The 18,439-nt window shown below is 44.9% G+C and overlaps 2 protein-coding genes across 2 annotated transcripts in view; one reads left to right on the top strand and one right to left on the bottom strand.

The window, feature by feature from the left end:
* The window catches only part of LOC108931913 (NACHT, LRR and PYD domains-containing protein 12-like), a 324,390-nt gene that overhangs the window by 195,396 nt on the left and 110,555 nt on the right, over positions 1-18,439 (bottom strand). The window lies entirely within an intron of this gene.
* LOC108931915 (NACHT, LRR and PYD domains-containing protein 3-like) overlaps positions 1-18,439 on the top strand; it is a 64,306-nt gene that overhangs the window by 5,403 nt on the left and 40,464 nt on the right. The window contains 3 exon segments of the mRNA XM_029252611.1: positions 59-235; positions 318-494; positions 715-891. Of these exon segments, the coding sequence (XP_029108444.1) occupies positions 59-235; positions 318-494; positions 715-891 (531 nt within the window).

The following is an 18,439-nucleotide window of genomic DNA, read 5'->3' as shown; positions in this document are numbered from 1 at the left end:
TGTTTATTAACACAGTCTTTCTCCTTACAAACATGTGTCCAAATCTCATCTTTTCAAGGCTGAACCAGTGCGGACTGACAGAGAGATGCTGTGAAGCTCTGGCCTCAGTTCTCACCTCAAACTTCTGTTCACACCTGAGAGAGTTAGACCTGAGTGACAATGACCTGCAGGATTCAGGAGTGAAGATACTCTCTGCTGGACTGGGGAACAAACACTGTAAACTGGAGATACTGAGGTCAGTACTACTGGAATAAACACTGTACATGATCAGCAATGTCAGTGTTAATACAGTGTTCAATGTGTGTCTCTTCCTGCAGACTATCAGTGTGTCGAGTCACAGAGAGAGGCTGTGATTCTCTCACTTCAGCTCTGCATTCAAATCCCTGTTCACACCTGAGAGAACTGGATCTGAGCTACAATCACCCAGGAGACTCAGGAGTGAAGCTGCTTTCTGATCTACTAGAGGATCCACACTGTAAACTGGAGACACTGCAGTAAGTGCTGTGTGTGTGTGTGTGTGTGTGTGTGTGCATTTAAAACAATATTTTTTGAATTGTCTGAAAGCAACAGTTTTCAGATAACATTGTCAGTCATCACATTTGTGTCTTATTACGTGTTTATTTTTATTACACAGAACAACCCATGCACTTTCAAAATTTTGAAACACATTGAATACTTCATCATGTCAAATGTTTGAAACTGTATCATTTCCAGGCTGAACCAGTGTGGACTGACAGAGAGATGCTGTGAAGCTCTGGCCTCAGTTCTCACCTCAAACTCCTGTTCACACCTGAGAGAGTTAGACCTGAGTGACAATGACCTGCAGGATTCAGGAGTGAAGAAACTCTCTGCTGGACTGGGGAACAAACACTGTAAACTGGAGATACTGAGGTCAGTACTACTGGGGAATAAACACTGTACATGATCAGTAATGTGTGTATCAGTGAGAATACATTGTTCAGTGTGTGTGTGTGTGTGTGTGTGTGTGTGTGTGTGTGTGTCACATTACCACTAACCCTTATACATGTGTGTAGAAGTTGTTCCACCAAATGAATGAATCCATGCGTCCGTGTGAGAACAGTAAAGTGCTCATAGTGTCAGTTGCTCTCCCACTGTCACAGGGCACTGAGTTTCCACACACTTCAGAGGCAGGCTGTGTGTATTTCTCAGTCACTGTGTGTCCTTCTGTTTCTCCTACAGTGTGGACCATGGTGAAAAGTGCCGTATCAGACCAGGACTCCTCAAATGTAAGTGTGTTTGTACTGAAGAGTTGCTCTCAGATCATGATGATAGTGTGTGACTCTACCTCCTGTCTGTGTGACTGGTGTGTTCTTCATCACTGCTGTGTCACTGATGGCAGGACACTTGGAAGTGTTTTCTGAAGGAGATCAGATCCACACCACTTGCTCACTCTGATGCTTGTTCGATACACGTATAACACTCTGTTGTCGATGAACATCAGCTGCTGGGCTCTATTTCCCCTCCAGCAAACACACTGTGCTCTGCTCTACACATCAAACACACACAGCTATTATATACATGAGTGAATTTTATATTATTTACGTACCTGTTTTCTTCAAGGGGGGTGCGGTGGCGCAGTGGGTTGGACCAGGTCCTGCTCTCCGGTGGGTTTGGGGTTCAAGTCCCGCTTGGGGTGCCTTGCGACGGACTGGCGTCCCGTCCTGGGTGTGTCCCCTCCCCCTTCGGCCTTACGCCCTGTGTTGCCGGGTAGGCTCTGGTTCTCCGTGACCCTGTATGGGACAAGCGGTTCAGAAAATGTGTGTGTGTGTGTGTTTTCTTCAATTCAAGATTACTATTTCTAATGTATTTCACTGTGAGTTGTATGTAATGTGTCCTGCTGTTGGGGCTGATATGTTCAAGGTTATTTGACATTTTCAACAATGAGGCACAATAACTTGAAAAACTTGGTTTATTACAGTTCACCAGATGTTCTCCATCACAAATACACACACTTGCACATGTGTCCTGAGTCTTTTTATACTGCTCAACTGCTGTCTTATGTCCTTGTACTAGACACAAAGACCTTCCCAGGTCTTCACCCAGTTGCACTTGAATGGAGTTTTACCAGTGGCACAAACACACTGTTCCAGAAACTTCTACAGCAGGACATATCACAGACACACATGAAAAGCATACAGAGATAAATGATGAATAATATAATAGAAAAAATAACAGGAGAGAGTAAATATAGAGCTAAATAAATCAGAATCAATGTAATAGTCAGAAGAAAATAATTTGTAATAAGATTAACTGTAAAAAACTGATGCACTCCAAGACCTATAAGTTCAATTTAACAGTAAAAACTGAATGAAAACTTATTACTGTGTTATTTGTGTAATTATTTTTCTTTACATGAGTGGAGATTTTCTAGTAATACAGAGCAGAGGTGAAACTGGGAAATAAAGCTGTGTGTGAGGACACATGGTGAGCTGGTTGAATACGTGTGTTTCCGACTGTCGGTGTCCTGTGAGGACCTCCGGTGGTCAGTCTGAGAATTTTTCCACGGTTGTGACCCCATGACCAGTGCAGCTAGGACCTTCTGTTAAAGAGTGTTCTACTGAGGTGTAGGTTTGTGGCGTGTATTTAGGTTTTACTACAGTATTGTCCCCAGGGGTTGTGACAATTACTGTAAAGCAATGTGTTCCATGTTTTATTTTAAGTTTTTTCTGTAAACGCAGTTTTTTTTTAACTGATTAAATACAAAATGGCTAAATTAAAGGTAATTGTTAATATAGGGTCTAGTATAAGTTTTTTAATTTTTGTGATGTAATGTAACTATCTGAAGGCGTAAAGTGAAATTGTTCTGTCCATCAGTGTGCAGCACTGCCTCACATTTACACACATGTAGTAACACTAAGTTAACAGTGAGAACTGAAAGTTCACTACAAAAACAATACACTGTAATACAGTTTCATTTACATTTATTCGTTTATGAGACACTTTTCTCCAAAGTGGCGTTGAGCTCAGAGAAAACAAAAGTTCATCTGTAACCCGGTGACTGAATATTCACAGATGGTTCACTGGAATTTCAGAGAGATTTAATCTTGGGCTCAGAGAGATATTTACTGTGCTGAGTTCCAACCAAATAATAAACTTCAGTTAGTGAAATATGGAAATTTCCCAAAAGGCTATGTCACCCTGATGTTATAAATAATTACATACAATAAAACAAGAACAATTAAAAAAATATTAAATACAAATCATGTCAGTTTGCCTGATACAGATGCCAGTAATAGTTTCACACAGTTGCATTAACAGAATTTGGTGAAATTTGAGTTTAATCTGGACATTTAGCACTATTTTTACCATGTTTCAACTGTGTCTCATCTGCAGACTTCTGCCAGCTGACACTGGACCCCAACACAGCAAACACATAGCTGTATCTGTCTGAGGACAACAGGAAGGTGACATGGAGTAAAGAGAAACAGCCACATCCTGATCATCCAGACAGATTTGACCGTTTGGAGCAAGTTGTGTGTGTAGAGAGTGTGTCTGGTCGCTGTTACTGGGAGGTTCAGTGGACTGGAAATATGGCTGAAATAGGAGTGACTTATAAAGGAATCAGGAGGAAAGGACGGAGTGATGACTGTGGGCTTGGATGCAATGACAAGTCCTGGGTTGTGTTCTGTACTGATAAGTTTTACTCTGTGAGACACAATAACACACACACTGACATAGCTGTACCCCCTTCCCACAAAGTAGGAGTTTATGTGGACTGTGTGTCCGGCACTCTGTCCTTCTACAGAGTCTCCCCTGGTGAACTGACCCTCTTGTACAGGTTCACCTCCACATTCACTGAGCCCCTCTGTCCTGCATTTCGAGTCCATACTGATTCCTCAATATCCCTGTGTGACATGGAAGAGGAACACGTACACAGAGGCACAAACATACATGCAGATACATATACAGTGTTGCAATGACTTCACAGTGACAAACGCACACAATTATACTAATAAATTTAATGTCTTGAACTGATGCAGTAAAAAAATTACTCAGTTGTAATTGTAACTTAACACTGTAAATAAATAATGTAAATAGTGTGAGTAGTGCGTAGAGCACATCATGTGTCTTTGAATGTGTTTGTGTGTGTGTGTGTCACTGTGGATCTAATGCATTGTATGTGCGTGTAATAAGTGGGTACAATACATTCTGTGTGTGTTTACTATTGCGTACAATGCATTCTACGTATGTGTTTTGTGGTATGTACATACAGTGTGTGCTGCAATTGTAACACTTGTAGTGTCTTGTGTGTCTGTGTAATACTGGGTACAATGGAGAGAGTGTGTATATAGCAGTCAGTTCAATGCATTTTCTGTCTGTCTGTGTGTGTGTGTGCGCATGTATGCCTACAATGGATTATGTGGGTCTGTTGAATTGGGTGTGTGTGTCTGCAAGAGGGTGCAATGCATTGTGTGTGTGTGTGTGTGTGTGTGTGTGTGTGTGTGTGTGTGTGTGTGTGTGTGTGTGTGTGTGTGTGTATTTTTAACTTCCTGTACAGATCTGATGTCTCCCATTGGTTTTGATCCCTGTCCATCACCATTAATCCCTTCTTATTTCCTCCATTTGGACCAATCAGCTCCAAGCTTCGCCATTTTAAAAACCCCACCCATAGATATACATAGTTAGACCAAAAAGAATTGCATCTGGGGGTCCTGCCCCTGATGGCCGCGTACCCGGCAACAACACGACCACTGTGACTGTTGTTGTCACGAACCACGTTGCAGCCTTTCAAGTTCGCAAATGACGAGACCGACTCCTGGGTTTCTAACAAAACATTACATTTAATTAAAATACCAACAAATATCCGTCGCTCCACTTGTACACTCTGAGGCAGTACACTCTTCTTCACTACTTTTACATTTACGCAAAAAAACCAAGGAACGTAATTAACGTATGGACATCTAGTGGCAGTTCTATAAATCGCATTTCAAATTGTACAATTAAACTCAATGCCAATCATTCATCAGCAATTACAAGTTAACAACCAAATACAAACAATAAAATACAACATCCTCCCCCCCTATGAAGACCGTAACACCATCAAATTTCTAAAGGATATAAACGCTGAACAGGTCTTCTTAGCACGGTCCCAGCTGGAAGATGCACAGTGCACGACCTCACACGTCCATCTCTGCCTGGGATCAGCTCCTTTATTATCCCAGTTTTCCAGATCTGTCGTGGCATTCGGTCATCTCCAACCAAGACCAGATCTCCTTCCTTTAGCGGAGTAGGAGGGGGTATCTTATTGGCATGTGCAGACTTCAAGTCTAACAGATACTCCGTTCTCCATCGCTTCCAGTACTCATTCAGAAGCCTCTGACGATATTTCCATCTTCGTGTGAGTTCCTCTTTGCCAACGTTGGTGGCTTGACTCTCAATGTGGAAAGACCTTGGTGGTAAAGAAGTAAGTCTTTTCCCAACAAGAAAATGTGCTGGTGTCAACGGTTGAGGCTCTTCCAACTCACTGTACACAAATGTGAGCGGCCTTGAATTGACTATCGCCTCCACCTCTGTCAACAACGAAGACAATTCTTCAAAACTCAGTGAAGCTCTCCCCATCACTCTTTTCAGGCTTGTTTTCACTGATCGGATTAACCGTTCCCAGAATCCACCCCACCAGGGTGCTCTTTCTGCAATGAACTTCCACCTGATGCCGTTTGAGGAAAAATATTCCTGAAGCTCAGGCTCTTTAATTGCTGCCCAGAGTTCTCTGAGATCATGATCAGCCCTTTTGAAGGTTTGAGCATTGTCTGAGTAGATGACTCTGCAGAGGCCACGCCTGGATACGAACCTCTTTAGAGCCAGGAGGAATTTTTCTGTGGACAAGTCTGACACCAACTCTAAGTGTACCGCTCGTGTCACAGCACAGGTGAACAATGCAATGTATGCCTTTTCTACGGTGGTCTGAGTTTTCACATAAAGAGGGCCAGCAAAATCAATGCCTGTAATTTCAAATGGAGGCGCTTCAACAATCCTGTCCCTCGGTAGGGGTGCAGTCACCTGCTGAGCTGGGGTTGCTGTGAACCTTTTGCAGATCATGCAGGCAGATATGATCTTCTTTACCTTCCGTCTGGCACCTGGGATCCAGTATCTTTCTCTCAGCTGGACCAATGTGTCCCTGACCCCTGAATGCATTACCTTGTTGTGGCAACACATAACCAGCATGTCAGACAGTCAGTGGTTGGTAGGTAGCAGCCATGGATGCTGCTCTCTCTCTCTCAGTCTTGACTGTTGCAACCTTCCTCCCACACATATTACTCCATACTCATCAAGGAAAGGGTTAAGGTCTCTGATTTTTGAGTCCTTGTGAATATTCTGCCCTGTCTTCAATTCATTTATTTCTCTGGCAAACACCTTGCCTTGTGCCTCCTGAATCCACAATCTTTCAGCTTCTGATAGCTCCTCTGCTGTGAGGTCTCCTCGTTTCTTGTCTTGAGCACGACAATTATGGACAAATCGTCTGATCCAAGCAGTGACTCTTAAAACAGTGGTAAGCTTACTGAATGCTTCTAGTTGCAGTAGTGGTTCAGACTGAGTCACTTCAGTGCTGCTAAGCTGGACTGTCACTTGACATGGCTTCATCTCAGACTTCAATTCTTCCTCAGAACACCCTTCCACTGTTGATTCTGGTTGTGTTGGTGATGTTAGGAAAGGTGGACCTGACCACCACAACCCATCTCCTTTCAGCTTGGATGCTGTCTGTCCTCTTGTGATAAGGTCCGCTGGGTTGAGCTTACCACAACAATGTGACCATGATTCTGGTGCTGTCAGTGACTGTATTTCTGTGACTCTGTTCGCAACGAACTGCTTCCATTTTTGTGCTGAGCCACGAATCCACTGAATAACTATCATGGAATCTGACCACAAACAAAGCTGGGATGGCATCATGTTCAGAATCTTTAACAAGTTGCTCCCTACTCTAGCTCCAACTAAAGCTCCCATCAACTCCAAACGTGGTAGAGTTAGTTTCTTTATAGGAGCCACTCTCGATTTGGATCCAACAAAACTGGTGACAGTTCTTCCATCCTTAGTTCGTCCTTGGAGGTATGCAACTGCTCCATATGCCCTTTCACTGGCATCACTGAAGACATGAAGAAGTGGGGATTGCGCATTCTGCCAGTCGCTTACTCCATACCACCTCGGAATGGCAATCTGATGCAGCTGTGGGAGCTCCATGCACCATTGTTGCCACTCATGACTGAGGTCTTCTGGCAGCTCCTCGTCCCATCCTAAGCCCCTTTGCCACATGTCTTGGAAAAGGCACTTAACTCGTATAGTGAATGGTGCCAGGAAACCTATGGGATCGAATATTCTAGCTGATGATTTTAGGACGCTTCTTTTCGTGTTACCCTGCTCCTTTAAGATGCTCATCAGTTGTCTAAGGTCAAAGACAAAATCATCACTATCTGGCCTCCACACCAACCCAAGCACCTTTAGCACGCAACCATGTGCTTCAGGTTCTGGCATACATTCAAATCCACCATTCAGCCACTTAGCCTTCAGTTCTGCAGAATTCGTCATCCACTTACACAAGTTCATGCTGGCTGTGGACAAGATCTCCTTTGCTCCTGATGTCAACATATAAGCCTCGTCAATATCCTCTGCGCTGGCAATCAGATCATCTACATAAAGGCAGGTTTCTAGAATGTTAACAGCATGTGGATGGCTGTTTCTGTACCCTTGCAGATGATGCCCGATAGTGGCTGCTAGCAGGAATGGGCTTGAAGAAACCCCAAACACGACACGAGCCATCCTCATCTTGCGTGGCCTTGTGTTCTCAGTGTCAGGTGGTCCTGTTATCCATAAAAATCTTAAGGCATCTCTGTCTTTCGTTGCAATGGATATCTGTAGGAAAGCCCTTGTAATGTCTGCTGTGAATGCAACTGGATGCAGTCTAAATTTCACTAAAATGCTCAAAAGGTCTGGATTAAGGTTTGGACCGGTCAGTAAACAATCGTTAAGAGATGGACTGCCATGCTCATGAGAGGAGGCATCAAAGACCACTCTCAGTTTAGTTGTCATTTTGTCTTCTCTGATAACAGCATGATGGGGCAAGTAATACATTACATTGTCCTCCGTCACCTGTGAACAGTTGTCTTCTGGGACATCTTCACACACCCCCTGCTGTAGATAATCCTCAATGACATCATTGTATCTCTTGAACAATACTACATCTGTTCTCAGTTTCCTTTGCAGTCCATCGAGTCTTTTCTGGGCAATTCTGAAATTGTCTGGGAGGTGTGGGGCATTTTGCTTCCACGGTAACCCTACCTCATATCGCCCTCTAATATATTTGACTGACTCCTCAAAGCTCTGTCTGGCTTCGCGGTCATCTGCGCTGTCCCCATCTCCCTGTGTTATGCCAAGGGAATCCAATTCCCAGAACATGCGTAGCTGCTTTGAGACTTCATTGCATTCACTTATTCCAATGTTCATACAAGCAACCTCACCCATATTTGAAGCAGAGACTGGTCCCTGTACTGCCCAGCCAAATATTGTTTCTACAGCTACTAGGGCTTCTGATATTCGCTCTACTCTTCCTGACAATATCTTCCAGTAGTAATCGGCGCCAATGAGTACGGATATTTCTGGCTCCTCCCTGCTATCGACTGAGACATCTGCTAGTGGTAGGCCCCTTTTCTCTAGCTGGTGTCGAATATGTTCACCAGGCACCTTCATAATTGCAGTGCACACTTGCGGTGTCTCAATGGCTTCAATCTCTATTTTCTGTTCCTTATTCCAGACATTCTCCAGCACTAATTTTACTACATTTCTCACAGCCGTTACCGGGTTCTCACAACCAAAGGTATGCAACTTTAGAGTCTCCCTCCTTTGAACTGGTAGACCCAAAATCTTTACCTGCTTCTCGTGGATGAAACTTCGTTGGCTCCCACCATCCATTAAACAGCGCACCGCCTTCCGTCCGCTGGGTCCTTCAGTCCATGCTCTCACTGTTTGCAAGAGCACAGTGTTCTGACCCTTCGTGTGTGTGTTTGCAGTACGGGGCATAACGGATGAAATTAGTGCATCTGTAGAACCTTCAGTGTCATTGGGGGCTTCTGCTTGTTTGGCCTTGTCACACAATGTAGCGTGGTGTCTTCTGCCACAAGCAGTGCATGACACACCCTTTGTTTTGCAAACCTTTGCGATGTGTCGTGGTCGTAGGCAAATAAAGCACCTCCCCATTTTCTTTAATTTCTCTTTTCGGGTGTTCACTGTGTCATCCGTGCACGCTTCTGATTTGTGGCTTGTGCTATCACAGAATATACAAGTAAGAGGCGCGGTCGAACTGCCTGTGTGGAGAGCTGCGGCTGTAGGCACATTTGCCCTTCTGACCCTTGTCTCGCTCCGTACATCTACTTTACAGTGTTGCTTGTGAGAAGCCTGTGCATCCTTGGTTATGGTTCCTGCGTTAGTCAAGTGCATCGCACGCTCTCTACTTTCAACCTCCCATTGCAGAAAAGTAACAAGCTCAAGAACCTTCCATTCATGACCTGGACTCATTTTGCGGGTGTACTCAAGGGCAAGATCATCTGGTATCATTTGAAGCAGTATGGGGCACAATAATCCTCCGTAAGTGTGTGATACAACACCTAAGGATTCTAAACTTCTGATCTGTACCTCACATTCGTCATACAGTTGTCTTAATGCTTCAACGTCGGAAGATTTCTTTACTGGAGTCAACTTCAATAATTTGGACATGTGCGCACTCACCACAAGGTCCTTTCTTCCAAATCTTTCCTTCAGCATATCAACTGCTGTGTCATAATTGCTGTCCGATATCTTTAATCCTGCAACAGCTCGGGCAGCAGGTCCAGTGAGGTATGACTTCAAGTAAGCAAATTTCTCCGTTTTGCTTAATTCTCTGTTTTCATGGATAGCAGTTTCAAACTGATCCCAGAACTCTTGCCAAAGACATACTTCTCCGTTAAATTTACTTATAGACAGCTTCGGTAATTTCACCGATGACCTATTAGTTAATCTGTCTGTATGCGTACTCACATCACTTAGCCGGGCCGCCCTTACTCCCTCCGCCGCTTCAGTCTGACGTTCAATCAACCTGGCAGCACGGGTTTTCCACAGACTGATGTGGTCCTGATAGTCTGCGGTTTTCGCGACATCTGCATCTAGCTCGTCTATTGGTATTTCGTCTTCTATGTCTTTATCCAGTTCGCGGAGATTCTCCTCCTTAATGGAGAGCATGGACAACAACTCTCTCAAACGGTCGCAATTCACGTTGTCCTTACATGTTTCTTCTTCTAGAGACCGCAGTAGTTTCGTTGCGGATGCCCGCAAAACTCCGCGTTTATGTTTCAGCCTCTGTAGTCGGTCCGACATTTTCTCTTTCACCTTTTACTTCGCGGCTAGGTGCAACGAGCTATCCGTTTAGTTCGCCTCTTCCCGGGTTTCGGCACCAAAAAATGTTGTTGTCACGAACCACGTTGCAGCCTTTCAAGTTCGCAAATGACGAGACCGACTCCTGGGTTTCTAACAAAACGTTACATTTAATTAAAATACCAACAAATATCCGTCGCTCCACTTGTACACTCTGAGGCAGTACACTCTTCTTCACTACTTTTACATTTACGCAAAAAAACCAAGGAACGTAATTAACGTATGGACATCTAGTGGCAGTTCTATAAATCGCATTTCAAATTGTACAATTAAACTCAATGCCAATCATTCATCAGCAATTACAAGTTAACAACCAAATACAAACAATAAAATACAACAGTGACCCCCTTCCTTGACAATCCCAGGGACGCAAATATAAAGCACCCGCTCCGAAGCACCTGGCCGTGGAACCTCCAACAGAGAGACGTTCTCCTCACCTATCTCTTCCGAGGCTATGATGGAGCAAAATCAGAATGTGGCGGTTCTGGCATGGGTTCCTGGGTACTTTTCTTGTGGGTGACTCAAGAATGTCAATGAAATGTGAGGATGTTATTTTGTGTTTGACTGCCAATGCGGAATGTTGGAATTTTTGTTCTTATGGTATTGAATAAAGTATGGAAAATTAAAAAAAGGAAAAAAAAAGTCTTCCGAGGCTATCGCTTCTTGGCATTTTGGCTAAGATCGTCTTCTACTTTCTGGCCACTAGATGCTGTCGCAGAGCTTAGAGGGGATAGAGGTGATCCTAAGGCACGACCAGAAGGTGTCTTGTCCGCTGCTGGAATGGGATGATGCTCTGTTGGCTTTTATTTTCTTTGGATAGCCCGGGGATCCTAACATGTGTCCACTAGGTGGCATGACTGCCCCTGTCACGGGGTGATCTGGATATTTTATTTTCTAGAATCTTTTATTAGTTTTATATTAGTAAGACCATGAAGATTTCGCTGAGGAGAGCTCCATCTGCAAGGAAGGAGACTTTGAGGGACACCGCACCAAAGAACGCAGATGTACCACTGACAAAAGCGATGGACACCAGCAGAACTTCTTTTGCGCTGAATGGAATGCGGACGGCGGATGGAGGACCTTTGAAAAACGCAGCCTGATTTTATTGGAGTCCTCAGGAGGAAGACAGAGACTTCCATGACCGATTTACCTTCTTAAAAGTGGTAATTTTGGGTCTCCTTGGTCTTACTGTGGAGGATGTTATTTGTATTCAACAGAACAATCCGCAGAGGTTCTTTGATGTCACTTTAGCCACAGAACTTTGTTTTAAAAGGATGACTGAGAATTGTAGAACTTTTGCTGATCATCCCGGTTTGAAATTTTCTGATGTTGAGAACTGGTGGGTTAATAATCAGCGCATAGTGACTATGCATGTTTTTAACCCTTTTATTACAGCGGAGTCAATATGAGAATTTTTACAAAGATATGTCGAAATCTTGCCTGGTCACAGGTCACAAGGACTTGAGGGATGAACTTGGGCTCTGGAATGGGAAAAGACAGTTCCGGATCCATTTGCTCCCTGATTTACAGGGATTTGATGGATTTCTCCATCCTTCCGCTAACCTTAATTTGGGTTCAAGTAAAGGCTATCTTTTTTACTCTAACAAGCCACCTTTCTGTCAAGTGTACCAGGGTTTTGGGCATACAGGGGCTGAGTGCACCAATATGCGGTGTAACAATTGTTTGGAGAAAGGACACATGGCCAAAGACTGTAAAGGTCCCTGTAGGTGTAACATCTGTGGGGCAGAAGACCATCTCGCCCGCGCCTGCTCTCAGAGGGAACCGTCCTATGCCAACACCATGTTGAGGAGCCGGGTGTCTGGCAGAAGGGAGGAGGGGATGTTTTTTCCACCCAATGCTGCTGAGGAGCAGGTGCATGTAGAGCTAGGAGCAGAGATGGAACACCTGACAATGTTTGCTACGCCAGTGACCTCGCCCACCAAAGCCTAGGGTACTCCAAAGGACACAAACAGGAAGAGGAATAAAGGCCTCACTCCAAAAGGTTATAAGAAGAGCAGGAGAGCAGGAGAGAGGAGGGGGTGAGTATGAAAGAAGAAAAACCAGCAGCAAAGATGGAGGAGGACTGAGACCGATGTTTGCCGGGAGGGGATGGATGTCATGCAGATTGGCGGGTTGTGACCACACCCCCCTACAATATGATGAGTTCCCCTCTTTACTTAGATCAAAATGAGGATGTTAATGAGCAGCTATATGTTTCTGTAGATTTTGAGAGCATAATAAAAATGTCAGGAAGGGAATGAATTTGTATTTTAAGACTGTTTTAATGAATTTTAACAAGGTTTTATTGTTCTTATGGTTGGTTAGTTTATTTTAATTTGTTCCCTTTCATGGCTGATTTTAAAATTTTAACTTTAAATGTCAGAGGACTGAAGAATGTTTTGCAAAGAGCAGCAGTGTTTGATAGACTTGCATCCTCTGCCTTCCAGTTATGTTTTTTACAGGAAGTCCACCTTCGGGACCAGCGGGATGTGGCCATATTTTCCGCTGGTTGGTAGAAAGGTAGATTGTGTTGGAGTGTAGGTGGCGTCCACTCCACAGGTGTTGGTACTCTCTTTGGTGATCAAAGTTTTGATAATGTAAGTATACGTACCGTTACACAGGGTTGAGTACTGGGAGTGTACACCACCAGGAGGGGACAGAGCATCCGTGGGATGTGCGTCTCGAAGTCGCCTGGATTATATTTTAGCTTCCGAATCTGTTGTTTTTAAACGGGTTTATCTCTCTCCTTGTTGGCCGATGGACCATTTGATTGTGGAGGCTATGGTTTCCATAGGTCCTGGGTACTGGAAACTGGATGTAGATGTTTTGAAAGAGAAAGAGTATAGGGAACTCTTTTATGAACATTTTAAGGTGTGGCAGGAGCTCAAACCTTTCTGTAGCTCTGCTTCGGATGGGTGGGAAGCCACCAAATTGTGACCCGCTCTGATGTCTGATGAACCAGGTGGAAAGGAGAGGAAGAGCTGGGTATCATCAGCATAGCAGTAGTATTTGAAACCATGGGAGGCTATGACCGGACCGAGGGAGGAGGTGTAGATAGAGAAAAGAAGAGGACACAATACCAAGCCCTGCGCAACACCGGTTGAGAGAGGCAGATGAGAAGAACGAGAGCTCCACCGGACCACTTGATAGGATCTGTTAGAAAGGTAGGACTCAAACCATCTGAGTACTGCACCTTTGATCCCAAGCTGGTTAAAAGATGAGAGTAGAATCCGGTGATTTACAGTGTCAAATGCTGCAGACAGATCAAGGAGGATGAGGACTGAGGAGAGGGAGGCAGCTCTAGCAGCTTGGAGAGCGTCAGATACTGCCAGAAAGGCGGTCTCAGTAGAGTGACCAACTTTGAAACCAGACTGATAACCATCAAGGAAATGGTTCCGGGTGAGGAAATCGGACAGTTGATCATGGGCTGCCCACTCAAAGGTTTTGGACAGGAAGGAGAGGAGAGAGACCAGTCTGTAATTTTTAACCAGATTGGGATCCAGGGAGGGTTTTTTTGACAGAGGTGAAATTAGAGTAGTTTTGAAGGCAGCTGGGAAACAGCCAGAGGACAGTGAGGAGTTGATGATAGAAGGGATGAAGGAGGAGAGTTGCGGGGAAATGTTCTGAAGGAGTGATGACAGGATCGGATCAAGCGAGCAGGTGGTGGCTCTGCGCAATAACAGGAGGTCAGCGATTTCAGATTCAGAGAGCGGCTTGAAGTTGGAGAGGAAAGCTTTGCAGGGAGGTCCAGCGCGAACTGGGCAGGTTGATGGTGAGAATTTATCAGTGATCGCTTTGACTTTGTCTCTGAAAAACAATGCAAAGTCTTCAGCAGTGAGAGAAGAGGGAGGAGGAGGTGGTGGGGGACACAGAAGGGATGAGAAGGTGGCAAAGAGACTGTGTGGTTTTTTTTGGATGCAGACTGTGTTTTGTTGTGGAAGAAGGAGGTTTTAGCTGAAGAGACAGCAGACTGAAAAGCAGCTAAGAGTGACTGGTAAGCATCCAGGTCCGATGGAGTTCTGAATTTATGCCATCTTCGCTCTGCTGCCCACAGTTTGGTCCTGTTAGCACATAACGTATCAGACAGCCATGGGGTAGCAATGGAGCGTGCTGGTCTAGAAGACAGAGGGCAGAGAGAGTCAAAGGTGGAAGACAGAGCAGAGAGGAAAGTGTTAGTGGCATCATCTGTAGATAGATCTGAGAATTGAGCAGCGGTAGGGAGACCGGACAGAGTAGCAGAGGCAAAGCAGGAAAGTGAAAGAGATTTTAAGTTGCAGCGAAAGGTGACAACGGGTGCAGGAAGAGACGAAGAGTTAGTGGTGAGGGAGGGTTGAAAGGAAATGAAGACGTGATCAGAGACATGCAGCAGCGTGACAGAGAGAACGGGACAGCCACAGTTGTGGGAAAATACAAGGTCAAGACAGTTGCCCGCTTTGTGAGTAGCAGGGGATTGGGACAGGGAGAGATCAAAGGACTGCAGGAGCAACAGAAGACCGCTTGCATGAATGGGATCAACATGCAAGTTGAAGTCACGCAGGAGAATCAGAGGAGAGTTGTCCTCTGGCAGAGAGCTCAACAAGATGTCAAGGTCATCCAAGAAGTGGCCAAGAGGACCAGGAGAGTGATAAAGGACAACCACAACAAGAGTGATTGGGGCAGTGATAGAGACAGCATGTCATTCAAAGGAAGACAGATCATGCAGGTGAAGAGAGAGAACAGAATATTCCCACTGGGGAGAGATGAGCAGGCCCGTGCCTCCACCTTTGCCAGAGGAACGAGAGGTGTGAGAGAAGGAGTAGTTAGTAGAGAGTGCTGCAGGTGTGGCTGAGTTGTGTGGGGTGATCCAGGTTTCTCAGTAGTCATTGGTGATGGATGATGGTTACCTGCATTGCCGATTTCCAGAAGACGCTGGCGATCGTAGACATATTGCAGTGTAGCTTTCTGATGTTTCTGTTGTATTTCCTCTGGTTTTGAGGACGAGAGGACAAGACTAACTGACATTAAAACACTGTTTTTATGACCCGGAGCAGCCGCTGCGTCTGACCGTGCCGTCATCTTGTTTTATTCCAATAACCAATATGCAATGCCCTGAATTTGCTCACTTTCAATTGCCGTCTCGAATCCTTAGAAAAGGCTCCAATCAAAGTGAGCGCTACAGAGGATCTAGTAAAATTATACCCAACGCAGTTTGACACAACTGGTAAATTAGAAGGCCCAGCACGAATCATTTTGAAGGAAGATGCAGAGCTACACGTTGATCGCCCAAGAAAATTTAACATCAACCTTAAACCGAAAATTAAGGATGAGCTCTGTCGTATGGAGAAACTAGGGGTCATCAAGAAAGTGAGGGAACACACAGACTGGTGTTCCAGTATGGTATGCAGCCTCAAGAAAGATGGGTCACTCCGTTTGTGCCTGGACCCTAAGAGACTTAATGAAGCGATCAAGAGATGTCCCCACAAAACCCCTACATTAGAAGAGGTAAATCCTGAATTCCATGGAGCAAAGTGGTTCAGCAAGCTCGATGCTAAAGCTGGATAGTGGAGTGTACAACTCGAACAATCACAGGCGCTTACTACATTCCGCACTCCCCTAGGGCGTTATTGCTTCACACGCCTACCTTTTGGCCTCAACATAAGCCAAGACATATTCCAGCAACGCATGGACGAAATCTTGGAAGGCCTGGAAGGGTGTGTTGGAATTGCAGACGACATTTGTGTATTTGGCAAGACAGAAGAAGAGCATGACAAACGCCTATTGTCACTCCTTGAAAGAGCGAAGGAGACAGGGCTGGTGTTCAACTCGGACAAGTGCTTCATAAAGCAGAGACGAATTGTATTCTTCGGGAATGTTTACAGCGAAGATGGAATCTCACCAGACCCAGATAAGGTAAAAGATATAAAAAAACATGCCTAGCCCACAGGACAAGGAAGATCTCCAACGCTTTCTAGGACTACTGACATACATGGGTTCTTTCATACCAAACTTGAGCCAGAAATCTGCAAGCCTGCGTGAGTTACTGAAAAATGAAACGCCATACGACTGGTCGGAAGATCACCAACAAGCTTACGATATGCTCAAAGATGCAATATCAGAGCATTCCAGTATGGCATACTTTGACACCACGACTTCAGTAACGCTTGAAGTTGACGCCTCGCTGAAAGGACTGGGTGCGGCACTCTGACAAAACGGGCGCCCAGTGGCATTCGTGTCAAAGATCCTAACTTCTACTCAAGGTAATTATAGCAACATCGAACGGGAAATGCTTGCACTTGTGCATGGAATAGAGAGGTTCCATACTTACCTATATGGCCGGCATTTCTACATCAACACAGATCATAAGCCCTTGGAGATGATCTGCAAGAAACCAATAATAACAGCCCCACCAAGACTGCAGCGCATGCTCCTCCGAATCCAAGGATATGACTTCACTGTCACATATAAGCCAGGGCATCTAATGGTTCTGACCGACACGCTATCACGACTGCCAAACCCAGAGGACAACACCGCTGTGGAGGTGGAACCAACCGTCCACGCAATCACCTTTGACCTTATAAACTTCAGCCTTGTGAAACAAAATGAGTTGAAGGTCGAGACTCAACAGTGCCCCGTCCTCAATGCACTGGCTGAGGTGGTATACCAGGGATGGCCTGAGAAACTCACAGAGCTACCCAGTGATCTGCGGATATTCTGGCCATATCGAGACACAATCGGCATCGATAATGGCATTCTCTTTAAAGGAAAGCAAGTCATCATTCCAGAAAGAATGAGGCATGACATCCTTACACAGCTTCACAGGAGCCATCTTGGTATCGAGAAGACAAGACTGCTTGCGAGGGATTCTGTCTACTGGCCGAACATGAACAAGAATATAGAGAGGACTGTAAAGGCATGTCGATTCTGTCAAGAGGATCAAGACCAAAACAGAAAAGAGCCAATGATCGAGAACGAGGTGCCACTGAAGGCATGGCAGACTATTGGGACGTACCTTTTTGAGATTAAAGGAAGGCAGTTTATCATCATCGCGGATTATTACTCAAAGTATCCTTTTGTAAAGAAACTACAAAGTCCAGTGACATCCAAGTCTGTCACAAACGTTTTCAAAGAGTTATGTGGCATGCTCGGAAGGCCTGACCAAATAAGATCTGACAACGGCCCACAATACTCAGCAACAGAATTCACTAACTTCTGCAAAGAATGGGGTATAACACACACAACATCGTCGCCCCACTATCCCCAATCCAACGTTTTTATTGAACGCCAAGTCCGAACCGTGAAATCATGCATTAAAAAGTGCATAAAAGCCAGAGAAAGCATATCACAGGCTCTTCTCAACATTCGCACCACTCCAGTTGACAATAAACTCCCGTCCCCTCCAGAAATGCTGTTTGGCAAAACTATTGCCACCCTTCTGCCATCACGAAAAGGAGACGCGGATGACAATGTCAAACACAGGCTCATGCAGAGAAATGAGACGATGAAGCACCAGTATGATGTCCATGCCAGGAAAGATCCACTTCCACCACTGTATCAAGGCCAAGAAGTGAGGGTCCTGGACGATTCTACAAAAACTTGGACTCCAGGGAAAGTCATAACTCAATGCCCAGAACCAAGGTCATATGCTGTTGAGACTTCCAGCGGCGCGTCCCTAAGGAGAAACAGGAGACACTTCAGAGAAGCGCACCCACCACCAAGTTCAACCACATCGCAAAGTGACACACCCCAGATCACTGGTGATACCACACAAGAGTGCCCGGTTACCAAAACCAAAGTGGGAAATCACCCTGATGTGATCCGTACACGATCTGGCCGTACCATTAAGAAACCAGACAGATATTAATAAAGGAAAAGAACATAATACGATAAAGAAAACATCTTGATATGGGTAAGACGGTCTGCCCCTAGATAACTTTACTGATAATTTCTTAGGATACTTCTGTTCCATTGTGAAGACGTAAAAGGGCACGAACTTTTGCTGTCTTATCATGTTGTGTATATTAGTTATGTTCACACTTTTCATTTA

This window comes from Scleropages formosus, chromosome 6 (genome assembly GCF_900964775.1).
Source record: "Scleropages formosus chromosome 6, fSclFor1.1, whole genome shotgun sequence".
Taxonomy (NCBI): Eukaryota; Metazoa; Chordata; class Actinopteri; order Osteoglossiformes; family Osteoglossidae; genus Scleropages; species Scleropages formosus.
This window is presented reverse-complemented; position numbering and strand designations above follow the sequence as displayed.